The sequence below is a fragment of the Pagrus major genome, chromosome 4, assembly GCF_040436345.1.
Source record: "Pagrus major chromosome 4, Pma_NU_1.0".
Taxonomy (NCBI): Eukaryota; Metazoa; Chordata; class Actinopteri; order Spariformes; family Sparidae; genus Pagrus; species Pagrus major.
Window position 1 is genome coordinate 21325830 of NC_133218.1, and position 25918 is coordinate 21351747.

General features: G+C 40.6%; 1 protein-coding gene across 1 annotated transcript in view; it reads right to left on the reverse strand.

Annotated features, from left to right (window-relative positions):
* Window positions 1–2156: 2156 nt before the first annotated feature.
* Window positions 2157–25918, reverse strand: part of mybpc3 (myosin binding protein C3) — a 40078-nt gene continuing 16316 nt past the window's right edge. Inside the window, exons 13-31 of the mRNA XM_073463838.1 lie at window positions 25717–25841; window positions 25521–25626; window positions 22660–22826; window positions 19786–19951; window positions 19095–19201; window positions 18956–18985; window positions 18733–18872; window positions 16473–16632; window positions 16219–16323; window positions 15928–16116; window positions 11190–11324; window positions 9997–10164; window positions 9727–9815; window positions 8647–8842; window positions 8262–8401; window positions 5570–5729; window positions 5306–5442; window positions 3963–4149; window positions 2157–2637 (exon numbers count right to left, since the gene is read on the reverse strand). Of these exons, the coding sequence (XP_073319939.1) occupies window positions 2579–2637; window positions 3963–4149; window positions 5306–5442; window positions 5570–5729; window positions 8262–8401; window positions 8647–8842; window positions 9727–9815; window positions 9997–10164; window positions 11190–11324; window positions 15928–16116; window positions 16219–16323; window positions 16473–16632; window positions 18733–18872; window positions 18956–18985; window positions 19095–19201; window positions 19786–19951; window positions 22660–22826; window positions 25521–25626; window positions 25717–25841 (2566 nt within the window). The 3' untranslated portion in view covers window positions 2157–2578. The remainder of the gene's footprint in view (window positions 2638–3962; window positions 4150–5305; window positions 5443–5569; window positions 5730–8261; window positions 8402–8646; window positions 8843–9726; window positions 9816–9996; window positions 10165–11189; window positions 11325–15927; window positions 16117–16218; window positions 16324–16472; window positions 16633–18732; window positions 18873–18955; window positions 18986–19094; window positions 19202–19785; window positions 19952–22659; window positions 22827–25520; window positions 25627–25716; window positions 25842–25918) is intronic.

Here is a 25918-nt window from a genome sequence, read left to right on the forward strand (position 1 = left end):
TATCTGCTCACAAAATGTCCCAAAAAGCCATTTTTAGGCTCAACAGATAACAATGTTGGTCAGTTGGTCCGTTACATTGGTCCCACCTCGATATCTCAACAACTATCAGATGGACAGCCAATGACATTTTCTGTAGACATTCATGTTCCTCAGGGGATGAATCATCATACCTTGGTGATCCCTTAACTTTTCCTTCAGCGCCACCATGAGGTCAAAATATACATTTATACTTTGAAATATCTCATATACTAAATAAAATGAAAAATTGGTACAGACCGTCATGTTTCTCAGACGATGTAAAAGACTTTGGTGATTGGTGACTTTCTTTTAGCAGAAACGTCAAGTTAAATTTGGGGGTTTTTTTGTGAAACTATTGGATGAGTCGCCATGAAATTTGGCACACACATTCACGACCCCTTCGGGATGAACTGCAAGAGCTTCCTTTACTTCCCTTTAACTTTAATTCAGTGCTATCATTAGATAAAAATTTTATTTCAATTAATATTTTGGTTGATGCTGGAATACCTAAATTTTTTGTTTGTATCTGTTTCAGATGTATTTTGTGTTGAGTGCTAATCAGCTGATGTTAGCATGCTAACAAGTTAAACTAAGGCCCCAATTACATGACGACATTTTTTCGGAAAAAACTGAAGAGAAAACAGTCCTCGTACACACCGATCCGCAAAAACGATTGAAAAAGCTGTAGTATGCATTCCAGGCCAGTAGGTGGCAGTGTAACTTTGCAATTAAACACCACAGAATGACACCACGCACCTCTGCATGAATGCTTTCTTCTTCCGGGCAGTGAGTCATCACATCACAGTAACGGTGCAGCAAATATACACTCTTGGAGAGAAACTCAGTCAGCAGCACACAGCTCGAGGTCCACCATTTTTCTTGTTGTCCTGTTCGTGCATGGCTGTTAGTTTTCACAGGAATTGTGTGTTGCCAGTTTACAAGACGACAGAAAAATTACACTGGAACCTGGTTTCCAAAGTTTTGTGTTGTCAGGCCCCCAAAACGCCGTTGTCGTGGCCAAAACGCAAAAAAAGTTTGCCGTTTTGTGCAAAACCCATGGTCGTGTAAACAGCCTCTAAGATGGCAACATGACAAACTGCAGACCTGAACATCAGCATGTTAGCATTGTCACTGTTAGCATGTTAGCATGCTGATGTTAAGTTGCGGAAAGCAATCAAGTACAGTGTGTTTTGCTGCTACTTTAAGTAGATGTTGATGGCAAAACCTGAACTCCAGTAGGCCTAACATTTTGACTGCATGACTTTAACTTCTAACAGCATTTCTTTATTGTTGTATTGGTGCTTTGAATTAAGTGGAAACAGAGACAGTTTTTACTTGGATATTGTTTCCAAGTGGTGGTGTTTTATTTTCTCCCTCTTCTGTTAGGATGTATCAGACCATTTGAGTGAATCAGTGGAGTTTCCTTTCACCCTCAGCCACGAGTCATGTTGTCCACCACTGCTGGCTCCCGTCACTCGAGCACCGAGCTGTAACATTGTGATGAGTGAAAAATAACCTCCATGATTGTACAAAGAAACAGACATGATATCTGATCTGTCCTGTTTAGCTTTGAGCCGTGTAGCCATTTCACATGTAATTTGTGGATTTTGGTGAAACCCCGTGTCAAAACACCTGGCAGAGATGGAGGCGCTGTAAGACATTCGTCATGTGTGTTAATAGCTGCCTGGGGACATGCGTGAGCCTCACCGGATCTTTTGCAGCTGTATGTTGAGAGGGCACAGGAAATATTTACATTTAAGGCATCAAAGGAATAACTGTGGAGTGATGTTACAGCGGCTCCTGCTCGACGGACCGCACCATGTGTTCCACTTCACTGACACTTGTCCTCAGCGGAATAAGGACATCTCAGTTATTCCAGCCCTTCACATACATCCCTCTGTGGCGTGCACATTAGGCACATGCCTCACACCACTGGATTTAGCGAGGCTTTGTTACAATAAAACTAAGCCCCTGACAACTCTCGTCCACTCCGCTGGACTTCTGAGTATCAGTGACATGCTTTTGACGTTTTCTGAATACCACGGATGCTATAACTGACATGTTGGCAATTTGAGGAAGTGGTCTCTCTTACTTTTTCTCTATTATGACTGAATGAAAACGTCCACTCTTGTGTTTTTGAAGCATTTATATTGATCTTTGGATGCACACAAACAAATCAAAACACTGTAATGGATTCCGTCATCAGCTGAAATAAGTGAGATGACAAATCATAAATTAATCTCATAAATATTGCTTCTTTCTTTGACTCTTGGAAACGAGTACAGAACAGTGTTAAACCATGAATTAGTACTTATCAAATAAAACATAAATACTTGACTTCACACATGAGCTCCAGTCACTTTAGGAATCCAGTGGTATACATGATGAAACATGAAACATGACAGTGAGGAAGAGCAGATGCCAGATGGTTTCAGAAGAAAGTAGGGCAAAAACAAAAAAGGATATGGGCTAATCAGTTTGTGAAGCAGATGAGGAGTTTCTCATTACACAAATCAGTCAACATGCAGGAGGTGATGGAGCCAAATCGATCCTGTCTTCTTCAGGGAGCTCGATCCTCTCGCTTCTTTACCTCTTTCTTTTCCTCTTTAGCGATTTGAGCTACAAGACATGGACATAAGTCAAGATGTAAATTTTTTAGCATGAATTATGAAACCAAATACAAACTACATTCTATTCAACTTTTAATTAAAATTGTAATAACAGATTTTTTTTGTCCACTTGGGGGTATCAGTAACCAGAACACAATACTGATATATTATTTTTTTTAAAGGCCACAAAAGACTTTATAAAACTTTTTTCACATAAGTAGTTCTCCCCATGACCTGTAAACAGATTTTAATGTTTAGAATTGGTGGAATTACCCTTTAAGCCCACATGGCGATAATGTCAACAAAAATATTTACACATCCAGCAAACACAGAGCAATATTCACTCTCTTTTAGCTCCGTTTTTGGTCTCTACCATCTCCACTTTGTTCACCAGCTAGATGCTAACTCTGTCTACCATTTTGTTGCGAAGCAGCAAATGTACAGTTTGTTTTAGAGCATTTCAGAGTGGTGAAAGTGAATCAAAACGGGCCCCGATCACATAGAAACTTGTCGTCACAGGTGCAGCTGCTTCATAAACGCCTTGGCAAAACAGTGTGTTACAGCTGTGGAGCGGGACGTCATGCGTAACTGGTCATCATATGTAATTATTCATTATCTTTTAATATTAATATTATATTTAAAAACTACTAGGAATATGCAACGCAACCATACAGTACCATAGGAAAACAGTGGATTTGCCGGTGATGCATTTCTAGTGGGTTGAGGAAAGTTAAGGGGAATCTTGTGAAGTCACATCCTCCATTGATAATATATTTATATTTTATATTTTAGTGTATATCTTTTTTATTATTATTTATACTTCTTCTACTAAATGTTAAGTAAGGAAGTAAAGTTCAAGTGAAGAAGTGTTCTTCAGATAATTGTCTTTAAGCGTAGATGATTTGACAAATCCTTCTGAAGCAATTATCACAGTGTGGGGTGGGGTTGCGTCTAACCTCAGGATCACAGGTTGGTTTCAAGCGTGACAGGACAAAACATCAAGTGAAGGGTGAGAATTAAAAGAAGGAGGGAGACGCTCATTTAGAGTGGATGGATCACGGCTTTAAGATCTATTTAAACCTTCAGAATGTATCCATAAATTCATGTTAACAATGCTGGGGTTGTGATTCTGACCACATGACGTTATGCTTTCATGTTTGTGTTTGTTGTTACTATAAACACTGTGATATAATATTCAAGTAGATTCTCATTTTTTAAAAGATGAAGACCCAACCTTTGGTACTACTTTATTGTAAAGGAGGATACAGGAGTGGGTCATGAGATAAAGTATGTGCCCTATGTGTGTGTCCCTGTACCACCCAGCTGGATACTTACGGCGAACCTCCAGTTTACACTCCACTATGTCTTCTCCGCTGTCGTTCACTGCTTTGCACGTATACACTCCTCCATCGAACAGACAGGGCTTACGGATCTCCAGCGTCAGAACGCCCTGCTTACTGAGCATTCGGTACTTGGCTTCATTTGAGATGTCCATCTTGTTCTTGTACCAGGTCACTTTGGGCTAACAAGGCAGGACAAAGGATTACATCATGTCAGACGATATTCATTGTCACCACTGCACAATTAGTCCTGCTTCACCACTAACAAGAATAATCACTGGATTTAAGTGGATGGATACTGTTTCACTGAGGACAGGGTGTTTATTACTGCTACGAATCCCCAAATGTTTGCATGAAGAGGAGGGCAGGGGTGTGTGGATACCTTTGCTGTTTCCAAAGTCAAGAGTGAACGTTTATGTTTAAAGGAACAGTTCACCCAAACTACTCACCCTCATGCTGATGGAAAGTCACATAAAGTTTCTTGGTTCACAAAATATTTCTGGAGCTTCTCCTAAACAACTGAAGTAGATGGGGAGATTGGGGACCGGCAAAAAAACAGTGCAAGAGAATAAAAAGGCTCCGTTGAGCTTGTCCACCCTAATCCAAGTCTCCAGAAGCCTCAAGATGCTAAAGTTTTGAAAAGACCTTTTTAACTCCCTTTTTTTAAGCCAAAATCTTCACTGTAGCTGCTAAGCTAAAAGCTTATCAGCACATTTGCCAGCTGAGGTGGGTACACAATCTTCTACACCACCAAGGGCATAAATAATGTCTATTCAAATCAATTTTGGGTTTCAGGGCTTTCAGTGACTTGGATTAGCAAGTCTCATGCACCCACGACAGACGGGATGCGTGCGAACACTTGAAGCTTAGCAGCTACAGTGGAGATGATGGCTTTTAAAAGGGTGTAAATAGCGTATTCTTTAAAACAAGTCCCCATCTACTTCAGTTGTTTAGGAGAATGGTGCAAAGTTGTTTTGCTGTGAAGCTCCAGAAATGTTTTCCGGACGACAACATTTCACCCAACTTTCGATCAACATGGGGGTGACGAGATAATGACTGAATTCTCATTTTTGAGTGAACTTGTCCTTTAACTTTAAAGCCAACACGGACAAAATAAGTCCTCAAAGTGCTCCAAATGAAACTGTAATGGCTACTGTGATACAGTCGAAAGCTTGAGGACAAGCTACACAATGGACCAGGAGTAAATATTAAAGTTATAATGGCAGCTATTATCAAAACAGCATTTAATTGACATCTGATTTCATCTAAGATTTGTTTTCTTTGAACTGGATCACAAATATCTCTTCATGCACATTTCCATGTAAGGACCCTACTCACCTTTGGTATTCCTCTGACGGAGCAGCTGAGGGTGGCGTTGTATCCTGCTATGACGGAGCGGTTCACCAAAGGATGTGTGAACTTGGGAGCCTCTGAGAAGTCATGTTCCTTGTGGTTGGGCGGCTTGTACGCAATACCTGATGGGACAGACAGACAGACAGTTCCACTTTTTTGCATTATAATTTAATACAGTAATGTTTATACTTGCAGATGATAAAATCAAAATCATAGCTGCGTTGTATACTCTGTGCAGTCAGAGCCCACCTGTTTTCTGGATGTAAGCGCTATCTTTTGTGTTGCAGGGGTCCAGACTGAGGCCCACCAAGTTCATGGAGAAGACCCTGAAGACGTACTCGTTCCCCATGATGAGGTCAGACACGACGCAGTTGGTTCGCCTGTACTGTTCGTAGACTGTGAACCACTCCTTTATATGAATCACACAAAAATGTTTCAGGTTCACACGTTCAAAATGAAATTATGGCGGATGTTGCACAGGTAGGTGACAAATTAAAAGGAAATGTGACCAAATGAGTTGAGAATCATAATGAATGATTTGATGTGACAGTCACCAGGTCGAGCAGATCAGATACATATTGATTCTGAGTATTTGAAACAGTTTCAAAACTGATATTTTGCAGTATTGATTCGTCAGCACCATCTGTTTTTTATCGTTGCCCTCTCCGATAGCGAGTTACCACAAAGACCCACCAACTCCAGAAGTAAATTAACTTAGATGCTGTTGTTTTTTACACACAGTAAACAAGTCTTGTTCTATTTATATTTGCATAAAAATCCAAACTGTATATACTCAATTTTCCCTGTGGTATCAAACTTGGTGTCGAACAATGATATTTTTCAAGTTATTGTATTGGGGGTAGAAATTCCAGTATCATAACATGGAAACTGAGGAAATATTTTTTGGAAGAATGATGTCCATCCCTTCAGTATAGTTTCAGAAACTCAGAGAAGGCCTCACCAACACCTCATTAAGTGACATATACCGACTCTGGATTTAAAAACATTCTTATGTATACAATTACGCCTGACAATAGAGCTGCCATGATTAGCTGATTAATTGATTAGCCGATAGAAAGCAAATCCTCAGCTGTCTTGATGATCGATTAATTGTTTCAGTCATTTTTCAAGAGAAATTGTCAAACATTAGCTGTTTCTGGTGTCATAAATGTAAGAATTTGCTGCTTTTCTTTGTCATTTATGAGCGTAAATGAAGAGTCTTTGGGTTTTGTACTGTTGCGAAGACAGAACAACAATATGAAGATGTCACTTTTACTCTTGTAGACTAAATGGTCATTCAGTTATCCCTGTAGACAATCTGCAGATTAATCAATAATGAAAGTAACAGGTTGCTGCCCTACTTGAAACCACTTTCTGTATCTACTTGTAGGGCTCTGTTAACTCCCCTAAAACACCTGCACCTGAAGACTGCAATTAGACTGCTACTACTACTACAATTTGAAAACTAAAAAAAACCTAAAAAAACAAACAAAAACAAACTACAATGACATTTTACCTTTCAATCAAATATTTGAGCAAATACTGCTTGTAGTTCAGGATAAAAATGTAACTTGTAGTAACTTGGAGTTGTAACTAATTTTAAGGTTAAGCATGAGATAATAAAATAATTAGTAATAACATAAGGGCAGAAAAAGGTCCATCCATTCTAGCCCACATAAAGTGACACTGTTTTTTCACTCACACAATCACAAATCATATTTAACCATAAAAAAATTACAAATAGCGTTGTACAATAATGATCTAGAGACATCACTGCTGTGACTTATCAGATACCTGAAACTAAAGGCGTTGTGTGCTTGCTCTTAGTTTAAATTAATTTATTTAAGTGCAAGAATGAAATACGATATGTCTACATTTAAACTACAAGTGTCCTCAGCACTTATTAGCCGTTATCTCTGACATCAAACAGGTTCACAGTACATTGTTATTGGTAACATGATCATCAGAATCCACAAGCTTGCTATAAAGAGTCGCGAGTGAAATTAATTTGATCTAATAATGACTCCGGTGAAACATGAGCCATCAGCCGACCTGGGCAGCAGAACAATGGCCCTGCGTCACTGAGCAGACAATCCGGACCAGGTCAAGGCTACGAGGATCAGATTAGGACATTCCTGGCCAACACTGTTCCTGGCAGCCCGAGGTGGAGGATGGTGCCAACCGACCCATAATGCATCACTCCAGGCCCACAGAGGAGACTGTGTGCTCAGCGTTGGCTGATTACAGTTTATATATGTCACAAGGGAGGCTAAAATATCCCTCTGTGTCCACGCAGCGTTCATCCTCCCACATGTACAGACACACTCATTCATGTTCATAGAGGCTAAATGGCTGCAATGGATCAGTTTCAGTAAACGAGAAGCTTTGAGATGAAACAACACAAGTCCACTCGGTTCTAAGTAGCCAAGACCTGACTTGAGACCGGAGTTAAACGAGGTCCAAATTACTTTCAATTTTTTAGTTTCTCGTTGTATTCAGAATGAATCAAAGCTGCCGCATCATCATCAAAATAGAAAAATGTGCTTTTTCAGCCGACACAAGAGAGCGTCATGTGCAGGATTTTAGTGGAATCTTGATTTTCATCACATATGTACACAGCTTGGTAGAATAAGGGCAAAAACCATAATATTTTATGACAATGAAGTCACTGAGATCCAGTCTGATTGTCTTCTGGTCCAATGTGGATGTTATTTTTTAAAATTGTTATACATCTACATTAGGTTCGGGCATTTTTTTAAACCCACTCGGACCTCTAATGTCACATGAACATACATTCTTATAAGGTTTACGTCTGGCTCATTGTTCTAAAATGATTTAATCTGGATAATAACTTCTTGCCAGCAACATTCAACTTCTTTGGAATGTAATTTAAAAACAATTGTAATCTCTGTTGCGAGGCCCAAAGTGTGTGGAGTCTCACCATAGTCTTCTTGTCAGCTTTCTGGATGTTGTAACCACTTATTTCACAGTTACCGTTGTCCTTAGGCGGCTTCCACTCGAGTGCAACATTGAAGCCCCAGACATCCATAATCTTCAGAGCCTCAGGCGGTCCTGGGAGATCTACAGAGGAAAAATAGCATTAAAGGGGCACTGTGTAGTTCCAGAGAAGAAATTCAAACTCAGAAATGTAATATTTACAATGTTAATGAGGTAATAATACAAACTCAAACTTATTTTTTCCATAACTGAATAAACAAGCTGTTCTCAGAGGAAAATAAGCTCCCCAGAACACAGTTTGAAGCTAAGAAGGTGGCAGGGTCCCTTCATACCGACAGCCAGCTCTCCATCTGTTCAGTCCTGCTTACCGACAACCTGCAGCATGACACTTGCTGAATCTTCCACGTTCTCAATCTGCACCTGGAGATCATACTTCCCCGAGTGGTGTCTGTCTGTCTTGCGGATGAAGAGGATCGTGTCCACCTCGCTGTTCCTCAAGCTGGCGAATGTGGGCTTCAGAGGCTCCCCCTCTTTGGTCCATGTCACCTTTGGCCTAGGCTTACCCTGCATGACCACAAAAGACAAACGACAGAGGGTTTCAGTTCAAAACAGCGTGTGTCAGATTACAAATCATACATAAAAACAAGCAATGTCCACTGATAAACTGTCTTCAGCTACATTACCATCTGTGTGTTATCTTTGTGCATTCGTTCACGTTTAAAGGCCTTTACATGCTAGAGACGTTTCGTACGAATAATTCGCAGTGCTCATGTTGTGCGAAACGGACGTGAGGTCACAACTCATGAGAATAGCGAACACGCTGTGTTATATGACAAAGGACATAAAATCATAAAAACAATATGACAAAGGTGACTTGGGATGAGTGACCTTGATTGCTCCTGATTTACCAAAGGGGAACTGTGGTTGTTATTTCCATCAGAGCTTTCCTCAAATCCACCAGACTACTTTGATAAAAACAGTATTTTTACCTCACAGAACTTGGGTGCTGATCTACCAAGAGTGAGTTTGTGCGTAACTGGTGTTTTAACTTATTAATACATAAATAAGGCCCGGACTGGAGCCCCGGGTCAGTCAGCTTAGATGAACCTGGTCAATGCAACCTCTCTCTACCTTTCAGCGAACCATTTAATGCTGCACTGCGACCCCAAAGATCCCCGGGGCCCTCTTGGAGCTCTGTAAGCTGGCACCGTTTTTCTACCAGTCCCTGCCCTGCTGGTAGCTGAAGGGACCCGTGTCGTAAAATCACATATTGGAGCATACTATCGCAAATTCCTGTTGTTGCCAGTGTCAATAGTTTTGAAGCAACATATTTGCAGCTGATTATTTTGCAAATTGTGGAGTTTATACTGTAGAAAGTACAGCGTCTTGGTGTTTTAATGATGATTTCAAGAAGGTATCTGATCGATTTAGCCGGATGTACACTGCACCTGGAATGGGATCATAATGTTGACAGTGTCTCCAACTTTCCTGATGAGAGTCTGGCGGAGATTTCTGGGGAGCCAAATTTTAGGCCGTTCTGTGAGGAAAGGAAAAACACAAAGTCAGAGTCATGACGAGGACTGAAAAAGATGTAAGAAGTGAGTTTAAATTTGGAATATACGAGAGGTTTTGGTTATCATGTCTCATTAGGGCCAAGGTCGGTGTGGAAACTAAAGGAGCAGAGAGTCGTTAAGCGGGTCGGATCTAAAAGTACTGACGCATTATCTCCCTGATGGTGACGGGTTGAGCCAGAGTGGCGGGAGCACTGGGTCCCGCCATGTTGTGGGCTCGAACACGGAACTGCAGCTTGTCTCCGGTGGTGAGACCTCTGATCGTCAAAGCTGTCCTGTCAGTCAGACCCTCAATGGCTGGTAACCATTCATCCGCTGCAACCAGAGAACACACAACACATTAAAATGACTTGATTCACTTAAAATGGAACTAAAGTTGAAAAATACTGATAGACGTTCATCTGAGCTGAGATATCACCAGATGTTTGACGTGTATGTTGGAAAGAAACAACAGTTGATGACAGCAAATACAATTCAAATGTAACTACAAGTTAAGACATCTAATAGAGAATTCCAGGCAAGGTTAATTTGGTCATATAATTATAATGCTGACGACCTGGAGGCACCCCTAGAGCACAACACATTACGAGAAATATTGCTCAGGCTTTCATCTAAACTGACGTGTTGAGAGAAGCATGAAAACAATAAACTTTTATCTGTAATTTATTTTACTCTGACTGTTGATAGCTGATAGCCTTTGGGGATTAAGATAAATTGTGAAACTCTTTTCTGTGCTTCAGCTTTCATTTACATGTTCTTTCAAGCCTGTTGCTTACAACCTGTAACAGTAAAACAACACAAATTAACACTTGACAATTAACACATTGTAAATAAATCATGGCATTTTTATTAGGTGTGGCAGATACACCGATCAGCCACAACATTAAAACCACTGACAGGTGATGTGAATAACATTGATCATGTCGTTACAACTCAGCTGGGATACCTGGCAGTCATGTGGATGTCAGTACCTGATCGTTCAAAGAAGGATACCACAATTATGCGTGTTCAAAATTACTTGTGGCCCGACAATCCTACTCAAACTAAATCTTTCAAATTGGGGTAACAAAACTGGTTTAAATCATCGTAAATTTAGCTGCTCACTTTTTTTGTAATAGGTAATTAATTGAAGCTATAAAAAATCTGATTGGACAGTCCTGGAAAGAGTTCTTGAGTAAGTATACTTACATTCTTTCACTGGATTACTCTCATCCTGTTCCCAACTGACAATAGTTTTTGGTAATCTGACTGTCCTGTGTGGGCTGTGTAAACATTGACGATATATGCTATTAAAAACCTTCCTAATCAAAAGCATGCAGGCGAGCAGCTCCAGCACTTACTGCCCTCCTTGCAGTACTCAACCCCATAACCCTCGAGTTCTGCCGAGCCGATCCTCTCAGGCCGACGCCACTTCAGCGAGATGGAAGTGTCGCTGATGTCGTCCACGCACAGTCCGATGGGCGCACTTGTAGGGGCTGAGAGTGAAGCAGAGGGCAGATAAATGGGCTGTTAGTCAGTTAGAGCATTAATCAAATACATTCTGAATTAATTCATGGACAAGTGGATGAACCTGAATTATTATGCAACATAAGAAAAAAACAACAACTCACAAAGCATTTTGACAGCAAACATCTCATTTCATACACAAAGTATCTTTATGAACCATCATCGAATAAAGAATGAGACTGAGGGGTCTTAATGAGGACAGCAGAAGAAATAGAAAAGACACAGTCATTCAACAAACAGCATTAGAAACAATCACAGACATCATGCAGGCCCACCCACAGAATAAATGAATCTATTAAGGGTGACGCAAATGAGTATTACTGCATGTAATCTAACAACAGGCTGCTTGATCCGGGCGATATCAAATATTTGTGTTATCAGTTATCAAAACAGTCTATTAGCCTGTAGTAAGCCGGCTTATGTCATCCCGGGAAAGATGAGCTGTCTGACTGACCTGCAGTTCACAGCTGGGCTGAAGTCTAAGTGCCTGCTGTACCTTCTGTCCCGCAGGGATAACATGACATGATTTGAGAGCACATTAGAAAACTTTGGTTCATCAGCTACTTCCCACGCACTGCTTTCACCACAGACTTGCCAAAAGCAAAAACAACCGAGACTAGAATGCCTTGTTTTCAAGCAAAAAAAGCAAATGATGAAGCAAAATTACTAATACAGTGTTTAATATTGGGTTTTAAGACCTCTTCTCTCATTTACAGGCTCACTTATGTAAAACTGTGTGGGTCAGGACGACTTGTGGAGGGTGACAAAAGATGCATAAATGACTGCTAATAGAGATAAATAATGGTGATAGATCACTACATGCCCATTTGAATCTTTAGGAGTAAGTCTTGATGATACATTGAAAATGTCACAGCGGACACAGTAGATTGTTCCAAGATCGTCACTCACATGGCTATTTTAGCACTGATTACTCATTTTTCATTTTGAGGCTAATGTCAAAGCACGTCTAGAGCAGTAATCGCCACCAACAAGTAGATTCATACATTTGTGTTTTAATAGTTGAGAGCGATCAGTGCAGTTTGGCTTTAATAGCCCAGTCGTGAGAATAGAATTTATGGTATTTTAAGTTTCTGAAAACCTTGGATACGTTCAAATTTATGTGTCCAATGTTCAATGTCCAATGTCCAATTAACATTTCTACAATATGTGTCGTTTTATGTTCACGTGAACATGAGCTGGCTGATGTCAGGAGGTTGAGGGGATGGTGGTAGCGGTAAATTTGGGAGAGCTAAAGAGAAAAAATAGTATCACCAAAAAAATAGACTCATTATCAAAATTCGGAAACTCCACTACTGCCGAGCTTCGGAGCGTTTCCGCTGGTTTTGGTTCTTGTGTTTGTCTTGCATATCAGTGTGTAGTTTTGGTACCACTCTGGTGTTAAATATCACTATCACTTTCGCCAAAAGCAGGTTTCATAGAGAAAGCAATGTGCACTATTCATAATTAGTATTAAGTCAATATTTATTGCCATGCCTTGTTGAATTGTGGCCATGCAATATTTTCTTTCTCAGATGTCACCAGATGGGCTACACACATTTCCATTCTGAGGTAATATTTACACAGCCATGTATTTTTGTGTTGCTGCACCAACTTGTTGACAACATGAGGACACACTGAGAGGTGTTGAATTTAGTTGATGTGGCCCTGTCGTCACAAAGGTCAGGACTCCTTGTCAGAGGACTCAGGCTATGTATACAGTAAAAGCAAATGATGGAAACGCGTGTCAGAGGTCAAGGGTTTCCTTGTGTGTCACTGCAGGAGGGTTTGTTTCAAAAAGTAGCTCAGGGTAGTCCAGACAATAAGTGATCGGCAAGAATCTCGTCTCGTGTTTTCAAACAGAGATTTCTTGTACTTGTGACATCATTCACCACGCTCCACTCTGTCAAGCATGTACATGACAGAAAAATAAAAGGGTGGAATATTCAGACAATTTGACAATTTCCCCATTGTCATTAACATGAAAACAAAATTATGCTTAACTTCTATTTCATTTAAAAACAAATAATGCCTACTGCCAACAGGTTCAGGCTCTGGCTCTGGCTCAGCTGCAGGAACAGGCTCCACAGGGGTCTTCTCTGCGGGGGGATCACTTTCTGTTGGGGGGACACCCTCTGCTGGTGGTGTCTCATTCTCAGCTGGAGCTCCCTCTTCCCCGCTGGGAGCTGCGTCTGCAGGGGAGTCTGCTGCTGCTGCTGCTGGTTCATTACTGGCTTCTGGTTCCGGCTCTGCCACAGGAGGTGGAGGTGTCTCTGTCTCAGGCTTGCTGGCTTCCACCTCCACCTCTGCCGGTGCCTCCACTGGAGCATCAGCTGGGGTCTCTTGTGCTGGTTCTACAAGTTTCTCTTCCTCCACCGGCTTCTTCTCAGCTGTTTTTGGAAGTTTAGGCTTTGTCATCCTGTCTCAAGCTTATGCAGTCCTGCTGCTGATTGAAGCTGATGTTTGCACGTGTCCGCCTCTTCTACAAAATGCCTTGCTCAACCTATGCTCTCATTCTCTCTCACGCACACAGACAGTCTATCTTTGCAATTGTCTTTGCTGTAGTGACAACAATGCTTCCTTTGGAGCAGCCTCCTCCACAGTAGCTTGAACCCCTCTGTGTTAAGCAGCTGGTCCCAGCGGAGCCCAGTGCTTCGAAGCCATTATTTATAGAGAGGGATGCCGTGGATAGTTTCCTAATCAGCTGTCTTACGAACGATTGGCCATCTGGATACGATGATGTTCCCTCTTAAATCAACAAGTGGAGAATGAGATGGTACTTTAAAAAAAATGAATGATAGACTTAGAGGCAATCCAAACCTAAGCCATTGCATCAGGCTGATAAAGTAGTACAACTTACTAGACTGGCTGCAGACCTCTGGACTACTACTACTTTAATCTGTCATGAAACCCCTTTAGCTTCCACTGACTGGTTGCTAGTCTTCCTGGGGTCGTTATTCACATTTCAACCACACAAATACACTAATTAAAATAGCGCCATAATAACAAGAACAAAAAATATAGAACAGGCCAAACGCCAGAAAAATAATGAAAAGACAATTAGATTGACACCTCTTAGTTTGACAGTGTATCTCTCAGTCCCTGGTGGACTTAACTCATTCCACAAAATTACTATACTTATAAAAAGTGTTATTAATTAGTTTCATTAAAAAATTGGTCACTGTCAGACAAATAATTTGCAAGTGGTCATGTGATATTGGTCATTTTTTTGGGATGTAGACTTTACAGGAATGCAGTGCTATGAATACTATGTTACAGAGGAAAGATTCTTTGGACTGCATGCGCTGCATTTATTTTTATTTTTTTTAAGTGTGCAGTCAGCAGTGAACACTCAAGACTTTCCAAACCCAATTCTCATAAATTCAAGCGACCAACACAGTGAGTGGATCAAGGTCTATTACTGTTAGAGCACCCTTTCTCGCTTGCTATCTGTAACATGCATCATGTGACTCCATTCTGTCATGCACGAACGTGACCGTCACAAACTCTGGAGGCAGGTGGTCGCATGAAGCAATGACACAACTGTGGGAGAAACACATGCAGACAGTGGAATGTAGCCTACTTACTTTCCACTTTATACATCTTTTTAATGTTCACCATTGACATCCAAGTGACACCCTTATAGTGTTCAAAATGAAAACATCATTTCAGATATCTTTTCCAACTCCGATTGCAGATGTCCTTTGGACAGCTTTTTGTGGATAAAAAGAAAGGATTTACGGCACATTTTCTTGTTTTCACCTCATATTGAACCCTGTCAATAGTGAATGTCACACAAGGTTTCATTCTGGTTCCTCAGTGGATGTTTTAAATGTTCAAGGAAGACGTTGAGTTCAATTCTTTTAGATGTGTTTTGCTCAATGGGACATAAAAAAAAAAAAACAATATCCAAGGAACTTGGATCAAGCACTTTCGATGACCCATGACTATTTGTGTCTATTTTCAAAAACTTTCAGGGTCCTTTTCCCCCCTCAAGATCTTTAAAAGAAATCAAAGATCACTGGGAACTTTGAATAGTTGTTTAGAAACTTGCTCAAGGACACTTAAACAAACCGCCGGAAGACGAGGATTGATCTACCAGTCTGAGCCACAGACACAGTTTTTTAACAACTAAACTAACATGTCATAACTGTGGTGTGTTATTTCCTTGTCACCCGGCATACAACAATCTGTCTGTTCCATGTCATAGTTCAACGAGCACACACACACACACACACTAACCCCCATGATTTACATTACACAGAAATGACCTGTGGATCATGTATGTGCAACCAGTATTTTTGTCCCACAGACTTCTTGGATTACAATAAAAACACAGCAGACATGACCCTCTCCTGTCATGACCACAAGTCAACCAGGCCCCAGGACCTGAGTGAAACTTTAAACCTCCCACACCAGGCCTGACATGACCCCAGAGCCGTAAAAATGCAGACATGTCAACTCCATTGCCATCAGCCCTCACATGAACACGCAGTGGAGCAAATGTCTGAATATGATTAATGGAATTTAACAAGTTGGATAGGAGCCAGTTTAAACCTGTTGGTAAAGACTCACCGACTGGCACGAAAGGATGCGAGGCCAGACTGTGACGAGACATGCCGATGCCGTTGACAGCGTATACTCGCATCTCGTACTCCACTCCTTCAATCATCCGCTTGGCTTCATAGGTTGTTTCAGGATAAGGGTCAAAGTTCAGCCTCATCCACCTGTAGCTCTTCTTCTTCTTCCTCTCCAGCACATAGCCTGAGAGTTAAAATGGAAGCAAATTATGTTGTTGCATTGCATTTTAATACACATATTAAGCATATAATATACTTTCTTTTTTTTTTTTTTTTTTTTTTTTACCAATAATTGGCTGTCCTCCATCAAACAGAGGGGGATCCCACTGGACGATGCAGGACTCCTCTCCCACACTGACGATTCTGACAGCAAGGGGAGGATCAGGAACATCTGAGGAAAAACATTGTTAAAAGTTAATCCATTTGATATCAAATATTTGTAGCTACATGAACTGATTCTACTGCTTTGATTGTTGTGTGGTAATTAATGCTTGTGTCTACACACTGATGATAATGAAAACTGACTGCTCTCTGTCTTACCAACAACCTTCACGTTGATATCTGCAGTGTCCTCCCCTGCAGGGTTTCGAACCACCACAGAGTAGACTCCCTCGTCCTGCCTCTCGGCCCCCTCGATGGTGAAGACACAGTGTCCTTTGGTGGTTTCAACGTGGACCCTACCGTCTCCCTCTGTGACGACCTACGCAACGAGAGCCAGAGCAGATCGTTGCCTGAGTGGAGTATCCTTTGGTACACCTCCTCTCACTCGAAACTGATTGTTTTGTTGCACCGCAGATGTAGTAGAGGCATTTCAAAATCACGCCACATTTGGAGAGATGATGAACACAAAGCCTCTTCCAGTATTTGGGAAAATCACGCTGTTCAAAGCGAACAACACATGTCGATTTGAACACACATCTTGAGATGTCAACATGCAGATGCAGGACCAGTGCCATCTGAGGTGAAACCAAGGCGGCTGTCTCCATGTACTGATTTCATGCAGTTTTAAAAGATGGTCATGGTTATTTATTGATCTGATTAACAGTAACTAAAATGACTTCAAGAGAAACCTTCAGCATGTAAGGAAAAACAAAAAAACTCCTGTACTGTACTTCAATCTTAACTCATTGACTACTTACTAACTACAAAAGTATCTTTTATTGAATCTGACAGTCAGGGATGGTGTATCTTTTCCCCACTATAGCAAAGCTCCAGAATATTTCTCATCTGACTTTATTTGATCATACAATTATATATTTAAGTAGGTGATCCAAAGATTATTTTAATTACCACACAAATATGTACTTACTTCCAGTTTCCTCTGACCTGTGTCTGCCTGTAGGAAGATTTAAAACATGCACTTACCTTATTAACATGGACGAGTAACTGTGTAGTACTGAGTAACACCTCATGCAGTTGTTTTACTTTGCTCTTAGTTCTTTGTAAAACTAAGTCATGTGAGCAAAACACATACGTTCAATTCATTCTTTTGTGTTTTGGCGGCTGCGAGCATTCCCTTTTCGAAACTCAAACTGTAACACAACAGCAAGTTTCCTTGCTCAATCTATGCATCCCTCATTCTGGAATGTATTTAGATTCCTACGGAAGCCGAGAATGCTTACAATTATTTTTAAATGCAGTAATCTGGCGATACGATACGATACGATACGATACGATACGATACGATACGATACGATACGATACGACACGATAAGACACGACACGATACGAAACAATACGACACGATAAGACACAATACGATACGATATGATACAATACAATATGATATTATACCATATGATACAATACGATACTATACCATACGATGCTATACCATACAATACAACATGATACGCTACAATACGACACAATAAAACTTCAGCAGTAAACTTTTTGGTAATTTTTCAGGTCATTTTGTACATTCGTTGGATGGAAGAGCTGAAGATTTTTGACAAAAAATGGGGAAGAGAGAGGGGACAATGTGAAGCAAGGGGCATGGATTGGAATCGAACCTAGTGCTTTGGTTCAGGATTCAGCTTTTTGTACGAGGGGCGCACGCTCAGGTGAGCTACCACCAATAATGGGTATTCCTTGATCTGACAATTTCAGCTTAAATTAGTTGCTACAGTTGTCGAGACACAATCTATGCATGCTGGCATGGCACTCCTGATCACTGATGAACATGATAAATATAAAAGGAAACAACCTTTTGTTTTCTCAGTTGATTATCTTGTTATCTCAAGATAACGGCATAAAAATGAATTGCAAGCGAGGCTGTTTTTGGCTTCCATAGCTTTTATTCAGTGTCCTGAACAAAAAGGTGGTAAACGTATTGAAAAACAATACTGTCAACATACTGACTTGGATTTCAGAGTCAGTATACTTGAAACAGGCACCTATTTGTACGGGACATGCACACTTACTTCCCCATCCTTCATGGTCCAAGATGATGTCGGCCCTTCTTTCTCCTCTCCATCACTGGGTTTTACAGAACTAGCCTACATTTGAGCAGAGCAAAGCGGTAAAAGCAAAGGAGGACAGAGAGGCCATGTGACCTCTCTTTCTCCTTAACTCAAGGATCAGCACACTGGTAGGCATCATTGCATTAAGCTGTAAGCTGTCAGTAGGATTGTACTTACTCAGCTCGGTTAAAACATTTTATAATTTTACAGCATTAGTACAGCTTTCAAGGAATGTTTTGATAGTGAAAGAGCCTCAGATTACAGTCCTTACCTACTGTTCTCTGGGTGACAACGGATATGATGCTGAATAATAACAAGAGTCTATATGTCTGTTTTACCTTCTCTCCTTTGGTCCAGATGACTGTGGGAGCAGGGTCTCCAGTGATGGGCACATCCAGACGCAGTTTATTGCCAGCCACAACCACAATGGTTGACTCAGGAGTGCGGCCCATACAGTCCAGGTGGATCTTAGGAGGATCTTAGAAGGTGAGAGAAACGGTTAAAATGAGCAGAACCTTGTATTTCAACTAGTCTATGCTTCAAAAAGTAAGTTTACGGTACCTTGGCGTGGCACGTAATCGATCTTCACCTCTAGTAGAACAATTAAAAAAGAGAGTGAGAAATTGTGTAAGTATAGATTAGCTTGTGAAGCCATAAATTGTGTAAATTAAGTGTATAAAGTAAAAAGCATCAGTATTACCCAAGAAATTGAGTTTAGCAGAAAGGTTGAAGGCGTGGCCATCTGGCACAAAAGTGTAGTCTCCCTCATCCTCTGGTTTGACTTCATCAATTGTCAACTTGTGGATCCTAAAACAAGATTTGCAAAAGTTTATATTGCGGTGTCATTATTATGCAGCATATCTAAACGCAAGATATGTGCAGGGGTTATCTATCAAATCAAAACAAAAGTTGTTTGCATTGTGTTGCGTGGGGAGGGCAGAGCAGGGTGGGGGGGCATCGCAGCTATTTTCTTTTCCTCACTCACAAACTCCACTACATCTATGACAGAAACACACAACTGATGCGTGCTGTTGCTTGCTAGGTTACAGCTAATACACAGGAAAGTAATCTGGCTGTTTGGGGCGAATAAACACAAATGATCTCACTGTTGAACTCGTGCGAAAAGGTGGTGAACGCACCACTGCTAGTGAAAATCTACCTGACATGACTAAGGCACCAATGTTCACAGAAGATGTTTTTATAATTTGATTCAGTTACGCTTCCTCACTCTCTGACTCTCTCCCAGAAGTTATATCAACAGACGAATCAATGAAAAGCAATGTTAACTTGAGTAAACTTGCAGATTTGTCTGGGTTTAAACATTGTTGGAACATTTGGGATGATGTAAGTAACAAATGTCTAGTCATTTCAAGACATATAAGTGTCCTCACCTGCCAATATGTGTGATATTTATTCTGGTGTCAGACTTGACTTCTACGCCGTTCTTGTACCAGGTTCCCCTCACGTTCTCATCCGACACCTCGCACTTGAAAACCGCCTGATCCTTTGCCTTCACTGTGAGGTCTGCGATGCTCTGGTAGACCTCCAGCTCTTTCTCTACACGGGCAGAAAAACAGGCTCAGAGTGCAGATAATGAAAACTCTGGAGGCCTGCAGACTTCGGAGGAGGTGCTACTGGATGAGATGGCGGAATAAAATGCAATAAGATGATGATGTGTGGGGGTAATGTAATAAAAAAATTAGATGCAGCTATTGTATGTGAGGGCAATATGGTAATAATATGTTTGAGCGTGAGGTGTTCATTATCTTTGTGCAGCCTTTGTGCATTGTCTCTTAGCAACAGACACAAGAGGGGATAACTAATTGGGTTTATGGTAGAAAATAAAGTGGAAGGATATGAAGACCAGATGCTGAAGCTTCAGGCTATTACTGTATATCACAAGAAATAATGTAGTTGGGAGTTATTAAAGTTATCCCAAAGAAATTGTTATCTGGGTGAGATAACTCACACCATGCTCCTGGTAAAGGTTACAAGAGTTTCACGTAACCTAGCTGCCAGGGAGGGCAAATAAGGTGAGAATGGCATTATAATGGGAGTTCTGCTGTGGACTGAGGTGTTGATCCCTGCTACATGATGGCAGCTGGTGATTCTTGGCAGGCTCGACTAATGGGCTAGATAAACTCAACTAGACTGAGAGCTGGAACAATAGTTGGGTTTAAATCTACACAATAGAACCACTGGGACACACACACACAAGGATATTACACATACACGTGAATATATATGCAGAAGTATATACATTCAGTATGTAGCCAGGGCTAGGACTTCTACAAGAAAACACAAAGGTCAAACTATAACTCAAACATTGATGGCTGTCATGTGATGATTTCAAATTCTTTTGACTCTTAACAAATAGTTTTGCTACATGAAATAATGGTACTAAAATGAAATGGTTATTGGGTGGTAAATAAAATAAATAGGCTGTAACTCGCTGGAGTTTGTATTTCGCCCATGTCCATGTGCAGATGCGTTTGAACCGTCCCCATCCATCATTTTTAGATCACCTGTGGATTAAAATTAAGACTTCTAAGCATATTTATCTCAAACATTCACCTGCAAAACATTTCATATCTCAAATATATTAAAAAAACATCATATTAAAAAGTACACTTTGCAGGATTTTCCTAAAAAACAACATGTAGACTCATACAAAAGTAATCTTTCTCAATCATCACGAAGTTACGACCCATTAGGTGTGTGTGGCGTTGTATTTGTCTGCAATCTGCTCTCGATCTTTATTTCCTTGTTTTCTTCTTATTTTGGTGTGTTTGTGACATTTCTGGGCATCAACCATTGGGCAGTGGGTGTGTCAGCCAATAACAGCGTCCAGATAAGGTCTTCGCTTTCTTAAACCCCACACACCTACAGTAAGAGGATGCTATGAGAACTGTGGACAAAGCACCGCATAACAGAAAAAATATTGCAGGGTGAAATGCCAAGAAGTTTAAAGCAAGTTTCTAAACAAGAGCTGATGGCCATCCAGAGCAAGAACTATAACTACAACCATAGCTATAAGGTATAGGGTAATAATAACGATGTGAGCATCCATACTGATTAGCGGCAATGTAAACAGCTGTGCTGAGCACGCATGTTGGATAACTATCCAAGACTGAGTTACTAAAGTAGACCATTTAAAAAGTGTCCCTTAAATGCCATCAATTAGCTTTCATAGAAGAGTTCTGCAACAGTTATAAACAAATATTAGAAGCACTCCTGCAACATTATTTTGTTGGAAAATGTCCCCAAAATTCAAGGCCCTGTAAATTCAGATGGATTTTGATTGGTTGTTAGTGCTTATGTCGTTCAATAGTTTTATAGCTTTAAAGTGATCCTTAAAATATTGTTCCACACTGTCAGAACTGGACTCCGCCATCCACTTGAGTTAAAACAATTTTTAATACGATCTATATATAGTTATTGTAGTGATCGTTCTTGGTGTGGACAGCCCTTAGGTCTGGGATTGGCTCTCATCCGCTGGTGAGAACTGAAGGAGAGGATGGGGATGAAGAGTTGACCCTTTAAAGTATCAGCCTTTCCATGACAACAAATGTAACGTTCCTACAACAGCAGCTTGTTGTGTGTTCACAAACAGTTACCGACAATTCCTGCATAGTATAACCTTTAATGAAAACAAATCAGACTTCTGAGGGGCCAAGTGCGGATATTTCATCAGCATCATCAAGCTGTTGTGTGTTGAATTAGAGAAAAATCTATCACGTCGTAATGAAATACAATTTTAAACCACTACTTATTCATTCTTAGATTAAAAAAGATTTGATTTTATACATTGATGTCACATTTGGCCCTAAAATATTGAAGCAAATGACAGATGAGGGAGCTCCTACAGTTACCTGAAAATGTAGCAGTTCAAGTGTCAACACAGTGAATAGTATTTTTTGTTATGAATTATAGAAATCTACACGACAAGAAAACAACAACACAAACAACAAAGACAGGTGAAACAAAGAGCAGAGAGACAAACCGAGTCCCTCATGCAGACCTGTGCCCTTCAGGAGAAATATGGTCCACGTCTTCTAACTTTAGCTGGCATGTGGACTTGCTACGCCACGGTAACCTTGGCAGAGTGACGTTGGCAATGGCAAGAGACACGATATCCCAAACATAGACAGCATGCCAGGAGTGGCAAGGCCACACAACTACTAGTAGGGTATGAGAATGTGCACTTGAAGCGTTCATCGCTGACAAAAGTGTTTCATACTGTACTCGGCATGACTGACACTCACCCTGCACCAGGAGTTCAGCCACCGACTCGCCGCCGTTTGTTTTAACCTTGTAGTGGCCGCAGTCTTCCTTCGTGGCCTCGTTGATGATCAGGACGTGTTTGCAGCCATCTTTCTTGAAGCGATACTTGAAAGACTCGTCTCTTGTCAATTCAACGCCATCTTTCTCCCTGTACGGAAAATTCACGCAGTGATGAAAACAGTCGTGATTAAAAGTGATGTTACTATTAAAATTAATCCTTATGGGCAGGTCTTCAAGAGCTGGTTAACACTTGTTAAATCAGCTACTAGGTACAAGACACTTTCATTTATTGTTGATTCTGAGGGCCAAAATCTTGATCTGGTTAGCAAGTGCATTTGTTTTGTGAGCAAACGCAAGAAAGTTGCTATAGTTTTTTTAATACTATAATTACTAGAGAAACAAACTCTACACTAAATGTTTCAATGATTCAGAGTGTGAATGTTTAAAGTGTATTTCTTATCTTATGAGCATCTATTTAGCTTTCTTGTGTAAAATGTAATAATTCAATAATAAGTAATTTAGCTTAGGCAACAACGTAACTTAAACATTCATGCCAATAAAGCTTATTTGAATTGACTCACAGTATTAAATTTACTATTTGATACAATAATTATTTCATTGTCATTTATAGCACTTTGTAATTATTTAATATGTATGTTTACATGTGAAATATTTAAGTTTCCATTTCATGCCCTTGCCTGAGAGTTAATATTGGTTCCTACCTGCGATCGCTTAGCAGGGATTGTTATGAGTGTAAGTAATGTGCAGCTTTGGTGCCGTGAACCCAGAGAGAGTGAAATTGGGTTTACACTGTTTTGCCTTGTTGGTGTTGATTAAGGAAGATTAATGTTAAGTATTCAGTTGTAGCGTATTGCCCACAGTCCCGACAGACTGAGGAGAGCTACTAACAAAGAACTGAGGTTTACTTATGACACCGTATGATAAAGTGAATCTGAGCTCAGGTCCTATTTTTGGAGCTTTCAACATCACGTTTTTATGATCTCTCATCCGTGTAGTATATGACTTGTTTTTACAACACGTGTGTAGGTGTTGTGATGACATAATTAATGTGAAAAACAATCACCTGTGCACAGACTAGAAACATGATATTAACATGGAGAGGTGGTACATTTGATAGACATTTGAAGGTAAGTACACTAGATGTATCTGTAACAGTCTGCATTGAGTTTGTCTACTTTAGATCATGACACCTCTTACCTTTTGTAATGTTAAATTTATCTGTTTCACCATTAATCACTTGATTTTTTACCCCACACATCGATCTTTGGCCTCATTTCCAAGAACGTTACTTTGGACTAAAGCGCAAACACATTGGTGGCAACTTTCTCCTTGAGATAAAGGTCACATGGGACATACTGAAATGCTGAAGGGACCTTTTTGTAGAGGTGATAATTTACGACTTGTAGCTATACTTCAGTCTGTCAGTGCTCTGCCTGAGGACATGACAAACTCAAATGCCATCTGCTGGGTGTGCGAGCAATGGACACTGTGTGAAAGTGACTTAAAGAAAGGCTTAATTCTACTTGCTTTGATGTGATTTAGTGACAGTTAATCTGGCTACATCTGCTCATTTACTGCTCATTGATTTTATATCTTAGCGTATTTACAACAACTCATCAACTGAACCTTAATGGGGGATATTAGTTCTTTGTAGGGTTATTTGGAAGTGATGCTTAATTTTTTGAGGTTTACAGAGCGCAGACCTCTCGATATAATGTTTCTACAGAGCACAGATACGTTCATGGTTGTACCAAACGTGGCGTATCTTGTTCACATCATGATCGTTAGACACCTTTATCACTAGGAGGTGGACGGGATGGTGGTGGTGTTACTACGAGCCAACAAGGCAGTTCGAGTCACACAACTGGATACCTTTAGGTACACCAGGGGACATGTCCAGGTGTTTCTGTGACAACAAAAAACAGGTGTTTTTTGAGGAGACCTGCACACGTTTCCAGAAGTTTTTGTGGCAACCAAAACTGGCTGTTTTTCTCGGGAAGTCGTACAATCTCCATCTGGGATCATGACGACTGCTACATCCTCCCTCCCTTTCTGATCATGTGCTGCCCTGATGTCACTCACTCATGGTCTGTTGTTTTCCTCCTCAATCCAGGTGAGCCTGCTCAGGCTGATTGAGGAGTCAATAAAGAGGGGGAGGGGACTCAAGTCTGTCTCTCTTTTCCATTCCTGTCCTGACAGCAGCAGCTGCAGCACATGTAGCTTTGTTTGTTCTTTTGCCTTTTCTGGTGGGTCCGGTGGTTCAGTTTTGTGCCGTTATTTCTGTTGTAGGGTTTAGTTTGGGGAATGTTTGGGTAGGGTAGAGGGGAGAGCCCGGTTTCGACGGGGTTGGACCGAAGTGGCTTCCCTTCTTTTGTTCTTTTTTGCTGGCCCATCAGTTTGTAGTCAGTTGGCTTTGGGGTTAGTTTAGGTTAACTTTTGATTGATCATGTTCTGTCTGTTGAAATAAAATCCTTCTATTTTGGACCTCTTGACTGGTGTAATTATGTTAGACCTCTTTGGGCCACAAGCTTTCCTCTGGGGTTGTAACAGCGACCAAAACAGGTATTTTAAGCCAAACCATGATGTTTTCCTTACCCTAACCAAGAGCATAAGCACAGTGTTGTGACAAGAGAGAAATGGAAAATTCAACCTAAACAGATGTAAAGCTGCAGCATAAAGGAACGTCCACTTTTCTGTCATTTTGTCCAAACGTACTTAACAAACATTTATTCCAGCAATTGGGTTAGGTTATCATCCAATAGCATGACAATGTAACTCCTAACAGACAGGTGATTTGTGAGTACAAAGAAGAATATCTCACCATTTAACATTGGCTCCTTCCTCCGAGACTTCACACTCTAACTCCACCCGCTCACCCTTCATCACCATCTGATCTTCCAGATTCTTCACAATTGTAACGGGAGGCTCTAAAAGAGAAAAGATGAAAGCATGAAAGAATGAGCTGCAACTTTTGATCTTGCAAATATTTTTTTTTTCCTTTTAAGCCTTTTGAATACCTTTAACAAAGAGCTCAGTGGTGCATTTCTCCTCTCCCACCACACAGCAGTATGCTGCATCATCTGACAGGGAGCAGTGGTTGATGGTGAGGTAGCGCATGTTTCCAACACTCTCAAAGATGTACCTTGAGGAAGGCCAGGGACATTTTTAGGGATTTAAGTTTTTAATACTATATCTGTGACAGTTTTTCTGAAAAATGAC